Raw genomic sequence first — 23,125 nt, 5'->3', positions numbered from 1 at the left:
GAATTGCTTGAGATATCCGAAGAGCCATGGTTGCGTGAAAAAGAGAAAAAGAGCAGGACCAACATTAAATGGGCTATAAATATAATACAATTGTTTAAAAAGCCACATTTTATTTCTTTTTCTTTTTCTACACAATGATTGGTCCGGCTATACCTGAAGCATTGCTGAAAAAGAAGCAATCTAACGAATCTGCAATTGTCATTTCATTTTCGGACGACGAGGAAGAAGTGGGTCCTCAGATGGCTGGTCCTCAGATTCCTCAGCATATTTTAGAGGCAAGATCAGTAGGCCCTCAAATTCCAGACCACTTACTTCAACAAAAGAGAGCAAATACCGACGAGATTGCTATTTCTGACGATGAAGAAGAAGAGGAGGTAGGTGATATTGGACCTCAAATACCTCAACACCTTTTGAACAAGACAGACGACGAAAGTACCGCAGGTCCTCAGATACCTCAACACCTTTTGGAAAAAATGAGCAACGTTTTGGAAAATGATATTGTTGGCCCTCAAATCCCTCAGCATATCTTGGAAACAAAGCCTGTTGAGGAAGACATTACTCCGGATGATTTTGCTCCTGCGTTGCCGCCAGATTTGCTTGAACAACGACAAAAGCAAACACCTCAACCTCAAACTGGTAGAAGACGTAGACCTGTGGGCCCAACCTTCCCTACGGGGCCAATCCCAAACCAAGAGGAGGATGAATACATGGTCGGTCCCGCTTTACCAAAAGATTATAATCCTGAGGTTGAGGCCAAGTATTCTGCAATTCATGCAATTGAGGAACGTGCACGTGAAGCAAGAGAAGCTATGGAAAAGGTATGCGGAAGAATGAAATTTACAATTGATTCTGATTGATAAATAGAAAGAAGCCGATAAAGGAAAGGTTCAGAGACCAGACTGGATGTTGGTTCCTCCCGAGGTTGATTACTTAAAAAAAGGTTGGTTAAAAATAATGCAGCATTGGATGTGAATTAACTATTTGCGATAACAGCCAATTCTTCTAAATCGAGACAATTCACCAACAAGACAATGTCTAAAGAAGAACTGGATTCAGCTGAATGGACTATGACACCCGCGCAAAAACAACAGCGCTTAGAAGAAGAACGATCTGGAAAGAGAAAAATGAAGGATGAAGAAACTAATTTCTCGGAATTGGATATCGAAAGAATAAGAAACATCCAAGAATATAATGTACAGTAAAGCACGCAAGGAGAAAACATTGTACTAACACTGCTATCTAGATGCAAACAAGACCGCTGACCTTATTAGAAATACATCAACAGAAAAAGAAGAGATCCAAAGAGCCTACTTCTGATATTGAAGATGTCACAAAACGGGCCTTCGATCGTGAAAAGGATCTTTTGGGCGCTAGAAAAATGGACAGAAAATCGAAGAAAGAAATGTTGAAACAGTCTGCTCAGTTTGGCCAAAAATTCGGTTATGGTAGTAGCTCATTCTTGTAAATAAACTGTTTTTATTGCCATATCATCCTGTATATCTACATATATTGGGACAGTAATAACAACTTCAAAAATACACTAAAGATAGTGGCACAGCAAATAGTATTTATATATGGTGTACTTACCAGTTCAACCAAATCATTTACGGAACACTCATAACTAAAAATTACCAGATTATATAAATAACAGAGCAGCTTATGCGTTAAATAAAGGATTATCTTATTTTTAATTGTCTTACAAGTGTCGGATGTTACATTAGTTATATAAATACTTGATCATTTCATTTCATAAACAGTTTATAATTTTCACTTATTTTAAAACACAACATATACTCATACACATTCAATGCTACTATGGATGTTGGTATAGTTGTTCCTTGTGGCGCTGTTGTTATATTTGACATAAGCATAAAAAGAAATAACAGCATGACTTTGTTCATTTGTATTTTTTTTTATAATAATAGAATAATAAAAAAAGAGTTAGCAGAGGAAACAATAGGATAATAGGACAAAGACAACTTGTTCAATTACTGCATGGGAATAATAGTAATAAAAAAGAACAGTAGCCGAACTTTTTGTATCAAACAACAATGAATCAAGTTGATAATTATACCAAACGGTGCAGGACATCAGATGTTATTTAATAACTTGTGCTTCTTAACTTTCTCGCATCTCAGACAGGTAAGCAGTTGCTATTAATTATCAACGTCATAATGCAACATTTATGACTTGACTTATGTTAGACGATTGGTGTTTACTAAATGCATGAAACTGGACCGGCTCTTTATACATTATCCACCACCAAAACATTATGCATGTGACTATTTACCCAGAGGTTTAAAAAGAAATACTAGTTTATTGGGGCACTGGAAAGGAGGCCCCATCAGATGAGGTAGATCCAAGCAAACATGTGATTGTTTATTTCAGGAGTGTTTGATTCACTTGTGAAAATAATTTTAGCCTCAACCTTTCAATTATAATTAAGCTGAGAAAATCGATTATAGGTTGTGCTTGTAAAAATAGTTATGTTGGAGCTTGTTTTGAGTAACGTTTTTGAAGCAAATAAGGCACATCTTGATTTTATCATGGCTATGTTTGTTTTGAGCCGTTACATCACCCAGCCATTGTTTCATGCATAAAATAAATTACTTTCTTTTTATAGATCAAACCGTCTTTTCTCTTTCTATATCACAATGGACTGCTCTAATGGTAACAACACTAACTAATTTTTAAAGTACAACAAAATATCGAGTATCTCTCTTAAATTTCTTAATAGTTACCGAATATTTTAATATTGGATTAGTCAACTACAAAAATAAAGAGTATCATAAAGCATTTCCAATGTTTTTACTAGCAGCCAGTAAACAAAACGCTATGTCGCAATTTTATTTAGGCCGCATGTTTGAAAACGGCCAAGGTACGCTCCAAGATATTAAACAGGCTCATTTTTATTACCTCCAATCTGGAAATGAAGGGTGTGGTATGGCACAGCATTATTTGGGACAGCTAAACAGGCATGGATGCTCTGGTATGCCAAAAGATTACAGCCAGGCAGTTAATTGGTTTACGAGAGAATTCGACAAAAGTAAAAGCTGTGGTTATCTGCCGGGTCATTCTTATTATCTTTCTGGTCAAATTTATGAGGAAGGGGGATTTGGAATTGAAAAAAGTTATGATATGGCTCTTTATTGGTATCACAAAGCTGACGAGAATAGATATGCAGGTGCTGCATTTAGTATCGGGTTAATTTATAGAAAAGGCAAAGGCGTCAAGCAGAACTATAAACAAGCAATTGATTGGTTTTTAAAAGCTGCGTCGAATAAAGATTACGCCGAAAAAGCATACTACAATTTAGCCGTGATATTTATTGCTGGAGGAAATGGCATCGAAAAAAATTTTAGGCAAGCCTTGGACTGGCTCATGAAATCTGTTGACAGAGGATCAACTCACGGTACGTTAGCCATTGGAAAAATATTTCGAGACGGTGGATTTGGGGTCGATAAAAATCATAAGAAGGCCTTGGATTGGTTTTTGGAAGCTGCTAAAACAAAGTCTCTTACTGCTTACTATAACATTGGATTAATTTACCGTAGCGGTGGATACGGTGTTGACATAAGTTACCCGAACTCGCTGTACTGGACCATGAAAGGTGCTCGCATAGGACATCTTGACTCGCAGTATGGCATGGGATTATTATATACTTTTCGGACTGATGAAAAACAAGACTTTAGACAAGCTTTTTCCTGGTTCCAATCAGCTGCCAATAATAAACATTCCCACTCTCAATTCTATGTTGGATTTTTTTATGAAAAAGGATATGGCGTTGACAAAAGCTATGAAAATGCCATGTCATGGTATAAAAAGTCCGCTGATAATGGACAGTTTTCGGCGTATTCTAGTATAGGATTGCTCTATCATAAAGGCTTGGGTGTTGCACAAGATCATGGAAAAGCACTAGAAATGTATCGTAAGGTGATAAACATGACAGGAGGTCATTTGGATTATGGATCTGCATTTCATGGCATTGGACTATTATACCAAGAAGGCATGATTTTCCCTCAGTCTCACGAAACCGCAATGCATTATTTTCTTATGGCAGCGGAACTAAACAGTGCGGAAGCTTGTAACAGTATCGGGAACATATATAACAGCGGAGATGGTGTAATCATTGATCATAAAAATGCATTCAAGTGGTATTCTAAATGTACAAAACTCGTTGAAGAAAATTTCGATTTTTGTGACGAAGGACTATTTAACCTTGGCTTAATGTATTTCCATGGTTTAGGCACACACGTGAGTTTTGAAATGGCGCTCGTTTATCTAAACAAATCCGTAAAGCAAGGTAACGACAAAGCTCAGACATATATTGATCGGGTACACCGTCAACATGCACAAGAAGCACAAGGTTATCAGCTTTTGTTAGACATGATTTACTCGTTTGGGGAAGAGGCATCAGGAAATAAGGAAAACGTGGATATTCTAATGAACCATTCAGATGGTGTAATAGAGCATGGTCAAAAAGAGTTAAAGCAAAATTCAACAGGTTAAAGTTTTAAATTGGCAATTGAGGCATGAAATTACATATTGTAACAATTTAATAAAAAATGTACTCTGAATTCGTTCAACTTACTAACAAGCTTTTGACCAATCATTTCTGGAATATTTATTTGCATTCTACTGATTGAATAGCACAGCATGGAATTAACATATTGTCTCCTCGCGAAAAAAGCATTATAAAACGTAAATCAATACCATAAACATTGTACATTGATCGCAAAACATATGAATTAACGTGGCATTCCAGCTCGTTATAAAAAATTGTTCTTATTATGCTACAGTCAAACGTTTTTAATTGGCTAAGGCAAATTTTATGAAACATTAATGGAAAATTAGATTTAGGTTTTGTCTAATTTTTAAAATTCCAAATTCATATTTCGTATAGATACCAGTACCCCTTTGTATAGACTGTGAAGATTGCTTGTAAAATTTATAATCATTTACAATCTACTGTATGAACGCATATATAAGCATCCTGAATACTATACGGGACAAGTAATAAATGCTGGTAGGACGAGATATACCTGGTCGGACTTTTACAGGAAAGATCTCCACAAAATGGGTTCAAATCGAATCATCATAGAAGCTGTGGCGAACGAATAAGAACACTTTTAGAAGTGTACAAGATTTTATACATCGATGTTGGGGTATTTCTGGATTAAGGTAGTCTTTAGCATCACCCAACACGAAACATGTCTACTTTTGACCTACTGATCTAGCAAATCCGAAGGAAGAAAAAATCGACTTATTTTTGCGTTTCAATTAGACAAAGACACCGGGAACTTTAAGATTTTTAATGAATTCAGAAGAATAATTTAAGAGTCCTGTCCTCGAATCTTTTGATCGGTATCTTAGTATACGTACTAATTTTACGCGTTAAAGTTATATCAAAAGTGATTGTGTGCGACCACAGCTGTTACTCTTAATACCCGTGCAACGGATAGTGTTAAGCCTTAGTCTTCTTAATTACTTTATTTGGTGTGATTTGTATCTAACACTACTTTCACTTCTTATTCTTCTTTCTAAATTTATATAAAAAATAAGTGATGGGGATTTTCGGTGGTAAATAAACCCAGTTTTCTTTGACGATGATTCATTAGTTTTTAATCACTTTTATTCTATATAATTTAGATACAAAAGTGACAGACTATTATAAAACTGGTTTAAAGCACTTTAAAAAAAAAGAATATAATAAGTCATTTCCAAAGTTTTTGTGGGCTGCTCATAAACAAGATGCAATGTCTCAATATTATTTAGCCGTATCGTTTGAAAATGGTCATGGAGTAGACAAGGATATCAAACAGGCATTATATTGGTACCATAAGGCTGGAGATAACCAATGTGGTGCAGCTCAACATTATTTGGGTTTAGCATATCAGCGTGGATCTTACGATATTGAAGAGGATTATAAAAAGGCCATATATTGGTTTACAAAAGAATTCGAAGAAAATCCCAGCGAAGACTCACAACCGGGTTACTCGTTTTATCTTATCGGGCACATTTATGAAGAAGGAGGATTTGGGATAGAGCAAGATTATAATCTGGCTATGGAGTGGTACACCAAATCTGCAAAAAGCGGATATGTAAACGCAGAAATCAATATTGGTTTATTATATCGAGACGGAAAGGGAGTAGAGCAAGATTATCAGAAAGCTCTAGATTGGTTCTTGAGAGCTGTGACTGATGGGAAAACACATGCTTCTATGTTGCTGTATTACATTGGAGAGCTATATGAAAATGGGCAAGGTGTCGAAAGAGACTATCCCAAAGCTTTATTATGGTATACCAAGGCATATAATGAATCTGGAATCACAAAGGCACCATTCAAGCTAGGAAAATTTTATTATGATGGATTAGGAGTTGAAATCGATTTTAAAATGGCGTTGCTCTGGTTTGAACGTTCTCTAAATATTGCTGAAACATTTGAAGCTCAGTATTATATCGGCATCATATATCTAAAAGAAAAAGGATCAGTAAAAAAAGACTACGGATTAGCTTTCAAATGGTTCACAAAATCCGCTGAGAACAATAATGCAAAGAGTCAGTTCCAACTAGGAAAATTATATCTTGAAGGCCTTGGTGTTGAACGTGACACTGATAAGGCAGCTTTGTGGATAAAGAAATCAGCAAATAATGGTCATTCTGGTGCTCGCTTTCTTATTGGGTACTTGTATGCCATAGGAGAAATCGGCTTACCAAAAGATTTCAAGCAAGCGATTTCTTTTCTTAGTGATCCTGACGAAGAATATGCAGCAAAATCATATTATCATATAGGAGTTATGTCAAGTATCGGTGGATATGGTATCGATAAAGATTTTAGTTATGCTTTAGATTGGTTCTTAAAATCAGTAGATAAAGGTTACACCGACGCTTTACCTGCAATTGCGGCTATATACCGAGAAGGTGGATATGGGGTTGATAAAGATTTGAAACAATCATTGAATTGGTTTTTGAAATCCATCGATGCTGGCCGTCTTGAGGTTTTTACAGACATCGGACTACTTTATGCGGAAGGCGGATATGGCATAGAAAGAAATTACCGTACTGCCTTAGACTGGCTGACAAGAGGTGTCAACAGCGGATATGCTGCTTCAGGCTATGGTATTGGCTTATTATATTCATTACGTCTTGATAACGAACAAAATTTTGAAACTGCCTTACCATGGTTTAAAAAGGCTGCAGAGAAAGATCATGGCAAGTCTCAGTTTTATGTTGGGCTTTTTTACGAAAAAGGTTTTGGTGTCAAGATAAACTACACAAAAGCAATGTATTGGTACAAGAAAGCGGCCGAAAATAAGCAATCTTACGCCCTTGTTAACATGGGCTTGCTTTATTATAAAGGGTTGGGTGTACTTCAAGACTACAATAAAGCGTTGCAAATGTACCAGCTCGCTATAAAATCAAGTGAAAATGGTTTAGACTGCGGATCTGCATATAACAGCTTAGGATTGCTTTACCAAAATAATCATGGAGTCCCACAATCACATAAAAAAGCAATGGAATACTTTCAAAAGGCAGTGGAACTAAAAAGCTTGGATGCCTGCAATAATATGGGCGATATTTACAAATACGGATACGGCGTAGAAGTAGATTACAGCAGAGCATTACAATGGTATTTGAAATGCAATCAATCTGTTGATTACAATTTTAGTGTGTGCGACGAGGGCTTGCTTAATATTGGAATATTGTATCTTCAGGGATTAGGCGTAGATAAAGACTTGGAATTGGCAAAATATTTTTTTAGAAAAGCTTTGAAATATGGGAATGAAAAAGCTCAAGACTGTATTGATCAAGCAATTAGTATTCAAAGAAACACGCCTTCTCCTCAATTGACTTTAAATTATATTGGTGATATCAATTTCAAACCAAATGTATTTGGAGAAGAGGAAACACAACATGTTATTCTTCTGCGAGAAGCTGAAAAGGCAGCAAAAGAAGCAGAGAACAAAGTAGCATTGCTGACGGCCCAGCTTAAAGAATTACAAAAGATCAATATTGAAAAACTGTTTCACCGGCCAAACGAATATTTGACGACTGAAAACTCCAGCTTGGATACGGAAAGCGATGAGAAGGATCTTGGTATTAATTATTCTACCTGTGATGTTGAATTTCATGACTCTCACTTAAATGAGTACTCTCCTTACATCAACTTGAAACCTAATGCAAAAGGATAAAATATTACCATGCTCTACCCTGCATATACCACCATATAACTCAAAAATATAAAGTACATCTCGAGATTGATAGTTAAAAGTTGCCTTAATAATAAAGATAGATTGGCTCCTTTTTTCAATAGTGCCTTATACATCGTGCCACATTGTATGAATCAGGGATTTATTATATAGGAATCAATAAAATAAAAACTACAAGTTCTACATTAGCTGTGTATGTCTTGTAGGGTTGTAGGCCTTTTTTTTTTTTTAAAAAAAAGACATGTTATTTGAGAATCAGGTATTATTTTGCTCTTGGCTTTCTCACTCTCATTATTATTTAAAGAATGGAAGCCCATTGACAAATCCAAAGAGCATGTAAACCCCGCTTCGATTAAAAAGAAATAAAGCTTTTCATGCATTGGCTTGAAGCAAGATCCAGCTTATATAATTTTTTTCTATTTTTATTAAATTATAGATGCAAAATGAAATTTAACATTACTTCTTTATAATATAATGTATTCCTTTATTGCGCGACAGTAGAAACGTCCAGCAGTATCAATAATGATATATTTAAAAGTGAAGTAATAACATGCGTACGTTTTAGTGAAAGGACGTTATATTATAATAAAGAGACGCAACAGGTCGAATGTTGTAATTGTTAGAAGTAGTATAATCACGCAACATTTAGAAAAAAGACACATGTAAAAAAAAAAAAAAAAAAAAAAAAAAAAAAAAAAAAAAAAAAAAAAAAAAAAAACGCGACAGGTAGGAAAAAGATGCAACAGGGCGGAAAACAGCGCAATATTGGGTGGTATTGTTATAAATTTTACTGCCGGAGATAAAAAGATGCAACCTATGATGGCATAAATTTATCGCTTTACCTCCCCATTGCATGGGATTTACTATCGAGTGTGCCTGTGCTTTATTATATCATTTAGACTTCTGAAATAGCTCTACTCTATTCACGATCAGTTACAAGAATGCCCACAAGCACGACAATTATTTTATTGAAGATGGTATCTTGTAAATGTTTTATTAAAGATGTCATCTTTCAAATGCTTGATGCCTTTGATATCTTCTATTTGGTATCTTTTATTTGATATCTTTGACGTTTTTTTCTTTGGTGTTTTATTGGTGTTTTATTGGTGTCTTTGGTGTCGCTGATGCCTTTGACGTCTTTTACATATGCGAAGTTTGTGATATAAAATGCTATGTATGTGATGTTCGTGATGTACGTGATGTTCGTGATATACTAGCTATTGGAAACCGTCAAAATTCTTTCTCCGGTTTATCGTAGTGATTGCTGTCGAGTATGTCGAATATCGTTGCTGTTTTACTGTGATCTATTGGTACCCACAACAAGCTTATAACTATCGTATATGAAGGCTGCAAGAAACAAGTTCACTGCTATAAAGGACAAAGTTAAATCAGATCACGCGAACATATTGAGCCAGTTAGAGACGAAGAACCCTCATTTGCAGTTAAGCATTTACTCAAACGTGCCAAAAAGAAGTTACACCATGTGAGCCCTTGGTATAATCCTGGTAATATAAAATAGTAAATCCAAGAACAGCTATCTTCATCAATTGAATGAACTTTGCTTGTTTATTGCAGTTGCCTCTAAAGTACAGTGAATTTATAGCTTTTTCCGTATGGTTCTTCAACACGTAATGAATTATGCACGCATATTCCGACATGACTGCTCAAAATCAACTTTTTTTTTTAAACTTTGAACCCCTGGGGTTAAAATAAAACGAACCACTTCTTTCCAGTTCAGAAATAAAATTGTCATAAAATGGGTGGACCACGATTAGAAATTATGAAGGTAAATCGACCCTCGACATTTAAAATTCTCTACAAATACCAATAAGCTTCTTAAAGTTTGGCGTGTACGTCTTTTTCCCTGTTGGCATCATGCTTTACTTTGGTGGACCCGAATTTTATGATAATTATGTCAAGGGGATCAAATTTTGGCCCGATATCAACACAACCTACGTAAGAATAGCAGCCATGATATCTATTGGGAAAAAGGGCTAATATAAATAACAGAGACCTCCTACCACTTCTGAAGAGGTGAAGGAAGCTTTAGAGAAAATGAAGTCTGACAGAGAGGATCGTTGGAGAAAGGCGTTCCAAGAAAAGAAGAATGCAAAGGCAGCAGAAGCAGCGGCAGCAGCAACTGATAGCACTCGTACTGAATAAATTTGGGAGGAGGTTTATTGATAATTATGATTTATATACACTTTTTTTTTTTTTATAAATATGTTTGTTTAACGTTCAAGCCATAATTTATTTCTGGATCGCATCAAACGGAAAGCACCAATGGGAATACGCTGCCAACGACTTAAATCTCTTGAATAAGGATCATCTTCTACTTCGGGAGAAGGAGACCTTGAGAGTGACCTTGTATATAATTGAGATGTATCGACCAAATCATCCATTGACACAGCCACTGAGTCCTGATCTTCCATCATATCCTCTAGTTCATCAATTATTGCAGCCGGTGAAGCAGGCGTTGAGAACGACGTTGTCTCCATTGGCTGTAAATTCGTTTCAATGCTCGCACTGAGTGAATTTGACCTTGATATTCTACGCTTTTTGCTATGACCACCACTATCTTCCTCGTTCAATAGGCCGCGTTTCTTATTGTTTTCAATACTCTCGTTAATCGCATCCTGAATTTGCTGTTCTAATGCTAAAGTCGGAAAGGAGCTACCAATGCCGCTGCCAGAGGGTTTTGGTAGTATTTGACGTGATGGATTTAATGCTGTATTGGTGGGTAATGATGATTTTTTTTCTAATGTATTGGTAATATGAGTTGTAGTATGGGGTAATTTATCTGATCCTTTAAGAATGTCTAAAATTTGTTCCTGAAGTTTCAAATCGGTGGAAAGTGAAAGAGCTAAATGATTTGGTAACACGTCGTTGGTAGATGGAGGTGATGAATTATCTATAGGGGATTGCATCGGTGGTGTATCATTCAATGATTCCATTTCCAAATCTTCGTGTATAGGCTGAAGAGGAGCCAAAGAAAGATCATCGGTCACCAGAACGGACAATGCTCTTAAGGCTTCTGAGGTATTAAAATCCTGAGATCCACGGTGTCTTTGTGCTGCAGACACTGCATTACTAGGTAATGAGGGCCTTCTCAAAAAATCTTGATTATGTTGCCTTGATGTTTCTGCAGAAAGTGCATTCAATGCTTGAGCAAGCTCAAAAGGCGATAATTGATACTCTTCACCCAAGGCAGGGGTGTTTATCCCATTGGTTGTATCTCCTCCAGTGTCTGTTGAAATGGGAGCAAATGACTGCATAAATGCAGCAGCGATACTGTCATATATATTACCTTCACTATCCAGTAGTGGTAAAAACGGATTGACTTGTTTATCTTCTTCTGAGTCGTCTGAAATATTGCCATCTTCATCGCTAGGTAAAGCAGTCGTATAATCAAATTCTTCTTCCTCTTCATCTTCATCTGAAGACCAACGATTATTATTTGCGGCATAATAGCCCAATGATAATGGTATATCTGGTTCTTCGTCTTCATCATCGTCTTCATCCTCAATGAACATGCCTTCGTCTAGATCACTATCTAATTCTTCTTCGTCGCTATCTAATGTCATATCGGCAATAATGGCTTGTGTTTCTACATTTTCGATATCCTCATCGTCACCCGAATCTATATGTACACTTGAATAAGATGCTCTACTTTCCGGGTAAGGTGACATAACTAAAGATGAAGAATCTATATCAATATCTTCATTATCCATATTAACATCCTCATCTTCATCATCGTCAGTAAAAAATTCTTCGCTTTCCATTTCAGATTCATTTGATGAGTTTTCAGATAACGGCGACATTGTTTCCAATAAATCATCCAAGTCATCTACCACAACGTCTTCGTCTTCGTCTTCGGAAGACAGTTCTTCTTTTTTAGTGGTGCTTATCGAGGCTGTATTTGGTACAAAGTTTGATTTTTTACCACCTTTAGAAGCATAATGAGGAGCTTTTTGTCGTATAATGTTGGCTAGTAATGTTGTACTTTTCCCTCTTCTAGGTGCGCTCGTCAGTTTTTTCTTCGATTCTTGTTTTTTAGAACCGATCATTTCTACTATAGTATCCTCATCACTACTACTACTGCCGCCACTATCTGTTTGACTATCGCTGCTACCGCTCTCGCTACTACTGCTACCGCTAGATTCTTCTTTTACAATGATTGACTTTTTGGGTTTCATGGTTTTCTTACTTTTGGGCGCTAACGTAGTCTTTTTTATCACAACTACGGAGAACAAAAAAATGAATAAGCTATAACAAATAATGCCTTTGTCTTATTTTACCTATTTTTGGTTGTGCTGGTTCTGTATGTACTATTGGCTGCGGTGGTTGTGGAGGCTGCGGAGGAGGTTGAGGGAGAGGGGAATTAGAGCCACAAGTACAGTCTCCGTCACAAACAGGACAAAGATCTTCATCCTCATCATCTTGATCAATGGATAGTTTTGATATCATTGGAATAATTGCTGGTTCTGGTTTCGGAACTGGTAAAATAATGATAGATTTCTTTTGCGGTATTAATTTCTTGCCTGCACTTGTTGATGGTCTCTTTTTTACTTTTAGACAAGATTTACAGTAATAATGATCAGTCACAGAATTCGGCTTTAATCCAACACAAGCACCATGAAACCATTCTGCATGGACAGAAACAAAATATTAGTAAAAAAATCTTTTTCTTTGGGCTTATTTTGTTACCTTGACATCCGTCGCATTCAATCATGAATTCTTTACCGTCATAACCCTTTCTACAAGTGCAATACTGAGAATCGTCTTTAACCTTCTTCTTCTTGTTTAGGGTCTTTTTGGTCGATTTCTTTTTGGTAGTTGTCTTTTTTTTCACTTGTGCATCGGATAGATCAGAATCAGAGGACAGCGATGAGGCGTCAGAAAGTTGTAAAGACAGATCAGAGTCCGATTGGTGTTGTAAATGTTGCTGATCAACTTGTTTTGATATTTTACTCATGGAAAAAAACCCTCTTGTATCTCTTTTTCACCCTCTTTATATATTTATCTATATTTAACTCGACTTCTTTATTTTATAAAAGCGTATTTTTGGGAGAAAAAAAAAACTGAAACTTTTTTTTGCAAAAAAAAAACTTGGCTGACAATAAAAAAAAACAATTTAAGATCACTTCCTCTTTTGACAGGCTTCACCATAGATTGAGCTACTTTCAGCGGTTGGTTTAATTTTAAAATGGGTTAGTAAGGCTAATCCCTTGATTTGGCTGAAGGGAATAAAAATTTAGCCTTACGGAGGAGGAATTGATCTTTTTGCTTGGGAACAGCCTTAAGAAACCAGTAAAGCTAGTGGTAAGTCCCTATAAAAATAATAGGTGTAATACAAATACATAAAAAAAAGAGACTTTATGCATCAGGTACAGCCATCAACTAATAAAGAAAATATCATTAAAATAGGTGATAAACTGTCGATTTACAGGATAACAGAAAGTTGGGCCAAAATACAAATCTATCTATTACGAGATGATGTAGCCATTCCAAACGTATACCCAACTTTATTGCAAGTGACATTGTTTCCATCACGATAGAATTTGGTTGAATTCAATTTGCTGATTACGATAGTGATCAATAGAAATAAGCGGCAGCAAGGACCCATTTGGTGAACCATGTTTGATCCTCTCGTAGTAACTACAACCAACATAATTTACATGTTTAAGGCAACCATAACCAGCATATTCCGAGTGAATTGACTTTACAGCATATAAAAAAAATACTTTATTAATTTTAAAATTAAAAAAAGTAACTTTGAAAAATTAAATAGCGTGCGCCTGTTTATTACAATTGAATAAATCAGATTGATGTTCATTTTAGCAGCATTTAAATTTTTTGAACGAGATATATCCAAACATCACAAACTAAAAGCCTTAAAAAATATATTAGTCGAAAAAAAAAAAAAAAAAAAAAAAAAGTTGTTAGTAAAACTGCAAAAAAACATCGAAGAGAAAAAAGGGTGACCTTCCTTATATGGCATATTGTTAACCAGTTACTTGCCTTTTTTTTTAGCTCAAGCATTTACTGTTTATTCTATATGTTTTCGCTTTGAACAAGGTTGGTAAACTTTAGATAATAAACGAAAAAAAGACATTTAATAAGTATTAGATAAGCAACGGTTGATAAATTATACAGACGTTGCTTTCCCAACCACTTTTTTGTATAATTGATACAACCTGGCTCATTCTATATTTTCAAGATTTTATGGACTAATTTTGTAAAATTCTCATTCTTTCATCTTTTAAATGAATTCTTTATGTTCCCTATTGGGTATCGTTTTGTGGGGGAGATTTTATGAAGAAAAGAAGAGATTTTAAACCTGATACATCTTAACGTTTTTTAAATCCAATTTTCTGTTCCAAACCTTTTTTCTGAAAATTTTTGACAGAAGAACTATGGTTCCAATGTTTTTAAACAATAATATGAAAGCAGTTTACATTTTAGTTATTAAAACATTTTAGTGATAGCCATCATTTGAAATAAACACAAGGCATGAGGTGGATTTTTTAGCACCCAAAAATTATTTCAGCCAATAAAACAGCAGGGAATGGCTAAAACTGTTACTTCTTTTTAAAAAAAGCTTTGGACTTCATCTGTTTTATTTTTGATAATTTCGCAATAGCATTACGTTTTAGACACAATGTTGGTCATCGATTCTTTTGTAGCCAAATTTTAATTTATTTATAGAAATATGATGTACTATCAGAGTTGTTAGGGCGCTTATAAGTTTCTGTGTGATGGGAAAGACATACCCAATATATTCGTAAAGGAAATGGTCGCTGCCGGGACATTGACGGTTGTGAAGTGGTACAGACATTAAAAGAATTTGTTTTTTTATTATTTATAAATAAACATACAATGAGCATTTATTAGACCTCGAAGGCTGCCTGATGTCAAGCGGCAAAGAGGATCCTCGCCTAAAAAAAAAAAAAAAAAGCACTCATGACGAACATCGTACATGCAAAAATAAAAATTTGAAACAAATTTCAAAATTATCAGGTTTAAGCTTGGTGGCACGTTATCATATAAAATAAAGTCATTGCTTACACACCGAATTAATCAAATGAGACATATCAATAGAAAAAGTGGACCCAAAATTCTCTTGTGAAAATGTGACAAAATCAATAAAAATCACTTTGTTTCAAATTATACAACATATGAGCTCTTATTTATTAAATGTTTAAAAATAAAAAGAAATTTACTCTTCATCCATAGACTCATCTTCATCGCTGTCTTCGCCCTCAGCAACATCTAATTCCATATCTAATTCTTGATCGCATCCATTATATGAGTCGGACATCAAGTAAACCTTGAGAGTGTGTTGGCCGGCTGTAGGAGCATTAAAACCCAACTTAACGGTCAATTTTTGTTGCAAAGTAACCCTCTTGATTGCCAATAAAGTCTTTGTTTCGGGATCACCAATGATAATCCACCAACCTTCATCCTTGGTCTTGGGGAAGAATGGTGCGATCACAGGTCCGACTTCTTGTTCTTCGGCATCCTCATCCACTTCACGTTCAAGTTGAACACGGACGTTGACAAGTCCACCCGCCGCAACACTCTCCTTATCAGCTACATCAAAACCAACTTCAATATTGGGGTATCTGTTGACGAAACGTGCTACTTCGCGCATCTTTCTTTGATCCAAACGGAGACAGTCAGCACGCACATCATCTTCAAGTTCCATAATATCAAACACGGATTCGACATTTTGGGCCTCACAGCGTTTGATAATCTCATTGGTGAAATAAGGAATTTGCTTGAGAGGGGAGTCACGATCCCACATGGCTTGTACAGACATTTGTGATAATTCCATTGCAGCCAATGCGGGCGATAACCAACCGTTAGAAGAAATAACATCCACACAGGCTTGAAGAAGTGGGATAACCTTTTCGACGATTAACGTTTGATCGGCTTGAAGATCAGGTGGTAATTGGACACGAGAGAAATGTGCTTGTAACAAAACATTTGTCTTGATTCTAGGTGTGTTGAATTTAGGATTAGCCAACTTCACAGGAACACGATCGTAGATACGCTTGAGAACATTCTCTTCGTGATGACGAATAGGAATGCCGTCAAATTCAGTAGCAGATGACACAATTTCCAAAAGACCTCTAAGTTTGGTGCCACTTTTCAAACTGACACTGAACATATCTACCGTGGTATAGTTGATGTTGTAATAAGCGGCAATCATACCCAAATTAAGAGGACTAATATCCATTTCATCTTCAATTGTAAGACATTTGGTATCCTCCAAGTCCGTAAGTGTAGATTCAACGAGTTCAGAAAGATGATCAGATAAGTGACGATGCGAAGTACCTTGTAAACCATAGTAATTAGGATTATGAGCCATACGACGATACAAGAAAGACCAGGTAAGATAATCCACAGCATCTTGCTTGTTTTCAATCGTTTTAGTGACAATTTCAGCATTGAAATGATCGTGTAAAAATTGATCCAAATGAGATTCCACAGGCAAAGCCTCGTATAAGAACTTTTTGTAAAATTCCTTCTTGTTGGCTTGACACATGAGAACACATTTACCAGTTTCATCTTCAAGGGGACGGCAGGCACGACCCATCATTTGCAGAACATCGGTGATAGGATAATCAGCATAGCGATGTTCTTTACCCTCAAAGTATTGGGTACCCATCACGACAACCATATGAGAATGAAGAGGAAGGGCCCAACATGTATCACGAGAAGCGATCACGACCTTGATAGCGCCTGATTCATAAAGTTGTTCGACAATTTTCTTATCTTGCTTAGAAAGCGCTTCATGGTAGAAACCGATGCCATGATAAAGAGTTTCAACCAAAGACTTGTCTTGAACACGATCCAAAATGGATTGGATTTCGGATAATTCACAATGTAAAAATTGTTGAGGCTTGTCATCAGCGACACAGTAAGTAATCAAGTCAACTGCAGTAAGCTTACATTGCTTTCTGGAAGGAACAAAAACGATCGAGGGTTTGTTATCAGCATGTGTAGTAATAGCGAGATAAGTAGGTTTAGCCATAGCAATCATAAGCGAAGCGAAATGAGGAACATTATAACTTTGGATATGAATTTCTAAAGGAACAGGACGCACAGAAGGATGGAAGTTGAAAACGGAATGAGAAGTAGCACCGATCCATTCACCCAAGTCACGAGCATTGGCAAGCGAAGTACCCAAAGCAACAATACGGATAGCATTTTGTGTTTGAGAGGCCATGTATCTCATTCTGGAAACAATCACTTCATAAGTAGGACCAAGATCACCGCCAATCATGTGCACTTCATCGGCAATGAATAAATCAACATTTTGAACATTCTTTCTTTGCTTCCAACGACGAGAAATAAGATCCCATTGGGTAGGTGTACAACAGATAATATTACCACGTTCCAATAATTTCAAATCAGCACTAGTTTCACCTGTCAAAGCGACCACTTCCTTACCACCACCAACTTTGCCGAATTTCTCGGTCCATTCAGCAACACGTTGATCTACAAGCTCTTGGAAGGGGGCGACATAGACGGCACGAGAATCACTGGATTTGCTCCACAAATGCAAAAGAGCAAATTCGGCACAAACTGTCTTACCAGAACCAGTGGGAGCACCGATAAATGTGTTGTCATCTGTGGTATAAAGAGCATTGAACACCTGTGTTTGAACAGGATTGAAATGATTGATCCAACCAGAGTAAAGCTTTTCATATTCAGGATTACGTAAAGCAGACACAGGCAAAGGCTGGAGATCATGAAGCTCGGTATGTGGAGCGTACTTTTCGGGAAGAATTAAGTGCTTGAAGGAGATAGGCAGTTTGGACTCACAATGCATCCAACGATCGGCAACAATTGTAACGTAATAGTTAGGAGGCAAAGGTTCAAAGAGGGGTACAGTGAATGAAACTAAATGTTCTTCTTCGGCATAGCGTTGTTTCAATACAAAGTAATCATGATGCAAGATATGTTCACCATCTACATCTTCTACCAAAATCCAGAAGGCCTCAGCAAGACCATGAACTTTTTCATCCCATTGGAAATCAGGTGTAATAGTCAATTCAACCTTGAGCAAAGAACGGGTAACAGGTTGAACATGAGCTTGGATATCCAACTTGGGGAATTGATGCACGAATTTGTGAAGAGTACGACCGGCCTTGGGCTGGCCAATCAATTCACCGAGTTCTTGAGGATTCAAATCAAAGTAACGCTCCCAAGGGAATTCTTTACGTTCTAAACGACGTACAATATCTTGAGGCATAGCCTTGAATTGTCGCAAAGGAGACATAGGTAACCACATACGCTTTTCAACCATTTTACACAAATTGAGTGCCTTTTTGGTCAATTGTGCCCAGCCACGCTTTAAACAAATCTCAAACATGGCGCGAATGATACGGCCTGCACTTTGAGTGACATACACCATATCAGAAACCAAAGCAAAACCTTCCAATTTGAGTTGGGAAATATAAGCTTGTAACAAGACATTAATCTTAGCAGTAGGTTCTTCAAGACTCTCCTTAACAGGAACAGGCACACGCTCCAGCAATTTTTGTAACTCCATCTTTTCTTCTTCACGCACAGGAATATACTTGAATTCATCAGAAAGAGCAAAGACGCGGAAGAGCTCAATTTCACTCATCATGGGACGTAAATGTTGGTTGTAGGTTGACATAGAGTGATGAGTCACATAGTAATGAGAAGCGATACGGCCCAATTCAGTCACTTGGAAACGGCCTGACTTCTTATCATACTTGATCAAGTTGCACTTATCGAGCACAGTAGCAGCAGAATGAATCAGATCCACGCGCTTCTGTTCCAAATGAGGATCATCTTCAAGGTCGTCTTGGGATACATTATAAAGTGAAGGATTACGAAGCATACGTACGTATAAGTAAGTGTATCCTAACCATTGCACAGCTTCATCACGATTTCTGATAGTACCAAGTACGATTTCAGCATTCAAGTTATCAGAAAGTCTGGAGATAAATTGAGATTCGATAGGAAGTTGAGTGTTAAGAAGAGACAAGTAGTATTGTAATTCAGAGTGAGCGGTAATGATGATACCCTCACCATAAGTGTCATATTGAGGACGACCAGCACGACCCAACATTTGGAGAACATCTTGAGGAGAAAGTTCGACCCAGCGACCCTTCTCAGGAGAATAAATCTGTGTACCCTTAATGATAACAGCATGCGCGGGTAAATTGACACCCCAAGCAAGAGTAGCAGTAGAACAAAGCACCTTAATGTGTCCATCGGCAAACAATTCTTCAACGAGCGTACGATCAGCACGTGTCATACCAGCATGATGGATAGCGAAACCATAAGGCAAAAGATCAGCAAGGTTAGCATCCTTTACTGTAGCTGCTTCGGATTGAAGAATTTCACGACTAGCAGAATCTTGTTTCAAGAATCGTGTGATTGTATCTTTATCCAAAGCCATATCACGAAGTGTCTTTGCTGTTTTAGCTGTTTCTTTACGAGAGTGAGCAAATACAAGGACCTATTTTGTACGAACGAAGTTAGATTTTAGATTGTGGGTTATTTAGAATATTTTCTATATTTCTTACCTGATTCTCTTCTCTTTGATCAATTTGTTCGATAACTTTCTCGTAACAAACCTCGTTCATGGTTTGGAAACGCTTGATAGCCTTTTTCTCTGTGACACCAATAAATTGTTGCTTCAAAGGACAAGGACGATAGGAACTATCGAAATGGAATAAACCAGTCTTACTGTTTACACGCAAGAAAGCAGCGACATCGACGTAATTAGGTAGAGTAGCAGATAAACCAACGAGACGAACAAGTTCTTGAGTTTGTTCCATGTTACGGATGGTACGAGAGATAATACTTTCTAAGACTGGACCACGATCATCATGCAGCAAATGAATTTCATCGATGATGATAAGACGTACCAAAGAAGTATAACTACGATCAGTAGCTTTACGAGTGATGACATCCCATTTCTCAGGTGTAGTAACAATAATTTGGGTTTCGGAAATTTGTTGTTTTGTCAATTGACGATCACCAGTTAATTCGGCAACAGCAATTCCGTAAGGCTTGAGACGTTGACTGAAATTACCCACCATTTCTGCAACTAAAGCCTTCATGGGAGCAATATAAACAATCTTGAAAGCATCGAGATCGATAAGGCCAGTTTCAGGATCACGGTTCTTACCGAGCTCATGTAAGATGGTAAGCATAGCAACATTAGTCTTACCAGCACCAGTAGGAGCACACAAAAGGAGGTTCTCGTCACTACCAAAGGCAGTAGGATAAAGTCTACTTTGAACACGGTTCAAGGTTTCAGGACCAACAAAAGCATCTTGAGACCAGTCAGGCATAGATTTGATAGGAATTAACTTTTCACCGGCAGCAAACTCAACAGGTTTAGGAGCAGGCACATGGATTTCCTCATAACCCTTCTTGGATCTTTTAAAAGAGCCATCAGGAAGTTTAACTTTCTTGTTCGACATGAGATGAGAACCTTGTTCAAACGCAAGTGATTCTAAATCTAACATTTGACGAGGTGCTACAGTTGTACCGGGTGTAATGGTAGCAGTAGTAGGTAACTGACCACGACTCCGACCAGTAGATTCTTCATCAATTTCCATCGCTGTATCAACAACACCCTTTCTTTCGAGAGCTTCACCACGACGTTGACGATCACCACTGAGACTTCTTAAAATCCAACCCAAGTTTTTGTTTTGCATTTCAATTTCAAGTGCGGCTCTTTCTTCACCCTCAAGACGGGCAAGACGTGTACACCAATAAATGAGATCACGGTTCTTGGTAAGGATACGAACAAGATCAAACTTATCATAATCGAATAATCCCATCAACTCATTCTCACAATCACGAACGTTGATACTTTCAGAACCTAAAATCTCAAAAGCTTGAACGGTCTTTTCTTGAGCAGTGTGAGCATCAGGATATTGTGCAGCAATTTGACGTTGAAGCCAAAATGCATCAATATCATGAGGAAAAATAGAATCATCATCTTGAGCTGTGGTGGCAGATTTCTTGCTAGACTTCTTTTTCTTTTCCTGTCCAGGGAGTACAGTCTTGAACCCGTCTTCCTCATCCGAGGATTCAGCGGATTCCTCTTGACCTTCAATAACGACATTTAATTCGTCTTCCTCCTCATCCTCATCCTTCATTTCATACTGATCGTCTTCCTCTTCTTCATCCTCGTCGTCATCAAATACAACAGCAACACCGAGTTCGTCATCGATTTCACCCACTTTATCGCCGTTTTCGTCAATATCCATTGCCTCTCCATCAGCTGAATAATCGGTAATCTTTTTAGACAAATTGACAAGTTGAGCAAAGTGTTCAGATTTAATGTTTCCAATTACTGATTCGATTTCCTTCTTCTTATCAAAATCTTTGAGGGTATCAGTTTTTAAAGTTTCTAAAACATCGTCCGCAGCACTTCGAATGACATCACGAGCTTGATCGCCTAAATGCTCGTAAACAAATGACAAAATGTGCTCATAAGCCTCGCGTGTTTCTTTTGTACGAGGTCTATAGTTTAAGCCTTCCCAGTCTTCAGTGGCAGAAAGAACGGATGAATAGCCATATGCTTTACTGATGGCGTTTTCTTCCTTCTTTCGACGTCTCTTTTCATTGGAATCTTCAGATCGTTTAGCAGCAGCCTTCTTCTTCTTTTGTTCAATATCTTTAGGTGCTTCTCTTTCTACACGAGAACCGAATTCTTTGGGATCGATTTTACCCCATAAAGTATCGGGTTCACCGGTGGGTTCCTGATCCCTACGTGGTAACCCTTTACGATTGGCCTGTAAAACCAAACTAGAGGTGGCAGCATATTGATATTGATTAGCTTTAGCAAAGTTTTCAGCCATTTTATTGTTTATCAATATATGGTGTTTATTTCTCTTCCTTTTTGTTGTTGAAAATTAATATAGGTTGCTGAGCTCTATGTTATTTGTCCAACTGTACAAATGTCGTAATAATATATATATATAAAAAAAAAAAGAGGTGTGGACAATGAAAAAAGCAAAGTATTACTTTCAATAATAAACAGCTTAGGCGAGTTGCCCGTTGCGTCATTAAATGTGGCTTGTTTGACTCTCTCGCGTCTACTCCGCTCTTACCGCTGGGATCCAACAATAACTTTTTCGTGTCTTTGAGTGTTTGCCCTGAAGATGTTGTCTTTAAGAGATGATGTGAACCATGAAATAGTTTACTGACACTTTTTTAAAATCATTTGTTGCGTTAATAGCTCTCCTTGGGATTAACGCCTTCTTTGATATCCTCTAAATCTACTAATTGCACTTATATTACTCATGACTAAACGTATTGTTCTTGCTGTGCAGCATTCTATCAAGACCTCACGCTAGGATATCTATATGCCTTATTTATTATTTAGGACTACGGCAATATTGCTAAAAACTCAATATTTTCAATACGATATACTGCTGCAAGTATACAACCACCCGCATCTGTACCAAGCAACAAGACACAATTACAACAAAAAGCTATGTATATACATAGACTCCAGCAATAAAAACAGCTGTAAGGACCGCCGTATACAATTTTTATTCAATTCTCTACCGTATGAGATCTTTTAAGAATGGTTGGTTGTGAACGACATGAAGACCACTGTTTCATAAAGACCATGTTATAAGTGCGTAGGGTGAAATTTATAAGTGGACAACAATGATATCTAACCACGAAACCAGCAAGCTTGATAAAATGTGTAGTACAAGTGTCGCTGTGCGTTTGTTAAATTCTCAAGTACCTATAAAAGTAATGATAAATCTCAGACTGTCCTGATTTTACATAAATCATTAGGGAACACCTGCAATCAACGATACACAAAGACACACTTATGCATCTATCATACATCCTGATAATGTGTTCCAATGTCGTAAAACTAATTGCGATTT

The 23,125-nt window shown here is 37.0% G+C and overlaps 6 protein-coding genes across 6 annotated transcripts; 4 read left to right on the top strand and 2 right to left on the bottom strand.

The window, feature by feature from the left end:
• Positions 1-134: 134 nt before the first annotated feature.
• EV154DRAFT_475539 (uncharacterized protein) lies at positions 135-1,465 on the top strand (the record flags this gene model as incomplete). The annotated part of the gene is made up of 4 exons (XM_051597984.1): positions 135-818; positions 865-940; positions 994-1,193; positions 1,244-1,465. The coding sequence occupies 4 exons, from the start codon at positions 135-137 to the stop codon at positions 1,463-1,465; spliced, it is 1,182 nt and encodes a 393-aa protein (XP_051463630.1).
• A 1,172-nt stretch (positions 1,466-2,637) lies between these two features.
• Positions 2,638-4,575, top strand: EV154DRAFT_597608 (uncharacterized protein). Its single transcript, XM_051607002.1, has 2 exons — positions 2,638-2,670; positions 2,738-4,575. Exons 1-2 carry the CDS (start codon positions 2,655-2,657, stop codon positions 4,507-4,509), a joined length of 1,788 nt encoding a protein of 595 aa, XP_051463629.1. The 5' UTR covers positions 2,638-2,654; the 3' UTR covers positions 4,510-4,575.
• A 968-nt stretch (positions 4,576-5,543) lies between these two features.
• Positions 5,544-8,192, top strand: EV154DRAFT_573033 (uncharacterized protein; the record flags this gene model as incomplete). The annotated part of the gene is made up of 2 exons (XM_051606377.1): positions 5,544-5,580; positions 5,650-8,192. Exons 1-2 carry the CDS (start codon positions 5,565-5,567, stop codon positions 8,190-8,192), a joined length of 2,559 nt encoding a protein of 852 aa, XP_051463628.1. The 5' UTR covers positions 5,544-5,564.
• Positions 8,193-9,931: 1,739 nt separating this feature from the next.
• Positions 9,932-10,407, top strand: EV154DRAFT_1604 (uncharacterized protein). Its single transcript, XM_051594153.1, has 3 exons — positions 9,932-9,996; positions 10,053-10,166; positions 10,221-10,407. The coding sequence occupies exons 1-3, from the start codon at positions 9,967-9,969 to the stop codon at positions 10,371-10,373; spliced, it is 297 nt and encodes a 98-aa protein (XP_051463627.1). The 5' UTR covers positions 9,932-9,966; the 3' UTR covers positions 10,374-10,407.
• A 34-nt stretch (positions 10,408-10,441) lies between these two features.
• Positions 10,442-11,899, bottom strand: EV154DRAFT_409897 (uncharacterized protein; the record flags this gene model as incomplete). The annotated part of the gene is made up of 3 exons (XM_051595369.1): positions 10,442-10,635; positions 10,738-10,855; positions 11,093-11,899. 3 exons carry the CDS (start codon positions 11,897-11,899, stop codon positions 10,442-10,444), a joined length of 1,119 nt encoding a protein of 372 aa, XP_051463626.1.
• A 3,474-nt stretch (positions 11,900-15,373) lies between these two features.
• Positions 15,374-22,215, bottom strand: EV154DRAFT_454589 (Sec63 Brl domain-containing protein). Its single transcript, XM_051597310.1, has 2 exons — positions 19,784-22,215; positions 15,374-19,716 (listed from the first exon to the last, which is right to left on the bottom strand). Exons 1-2 carry the CDS (start codon positions 22,076-22,078, stop codon positions 15,430-15,432), a joined length of 6,582 nt encoding a protein of 2,193 aa, XP_051463625.1. The 5' UTR covers positions 22,079-22,215; the 3' UTR covers positions 15,374-15,429.
• Between the last annotated feature and the right edge of the window lie 910 nt (positions 22,216-23,125).

The sequence above is a fragment of the Mucor mucedo genome (assembly GCF_025094135.1).
Source record: "Mucor mucedo strain NRRL 3635 chromosome Unknown EV154scaffold_1, whole genome shotgun sequence".
Classification (NCBI taxonomy): Eukaryota; Fungi; Mucoromycota; class Mucoromycetes; order Mucorales; family Mucoraceae; genus Mucor; species Mucor mucedo.
The sequence above is the reverse complement of the archived record's forward strand: the minus strand, read 5'-3'. Positions and strand labels throughout refer to the sequence as shown.

Excerpts from the sequence above, each read along its gene's own strand:
- EV154DRAFT_1604 (XM_051594153.1), top strand. The coding sequence starts at position 9,967 with ATGGGTGGACCACGATTAGAAATTATGAAG. Across the intron at positions 9,997-10,052 it reads CACGATTAGAAATTATGAAG|TTTGGCGTGTACGTCTTTTT; the intron begins GTAAATCGACCC and ends AGCTTCTTAAAG. Across the intron at positions 10,167-10,220 it reads CCGATATCAACACAACCTAC|AGACCTCCTACCACTTCTGA; the intron begins GTAAGAATAGCA and ends TATAAATAACAG.
- EV154DRAFT_454589 (XM_051597310.1), bottom strand. The coding sequence starts at position 22,078 with ATGGCTGAAAACTTTGCTAAAGCTAATCAATATCAATATGCTGCCACC. Across the intron at positions 19,717-19,783 it reads ATCAAAGAGAAGAGAATCAG|GTCCTTGTATTTGCTCACTC; the intron begins GTAAGAAATATA and ends CGTACAAAATAG.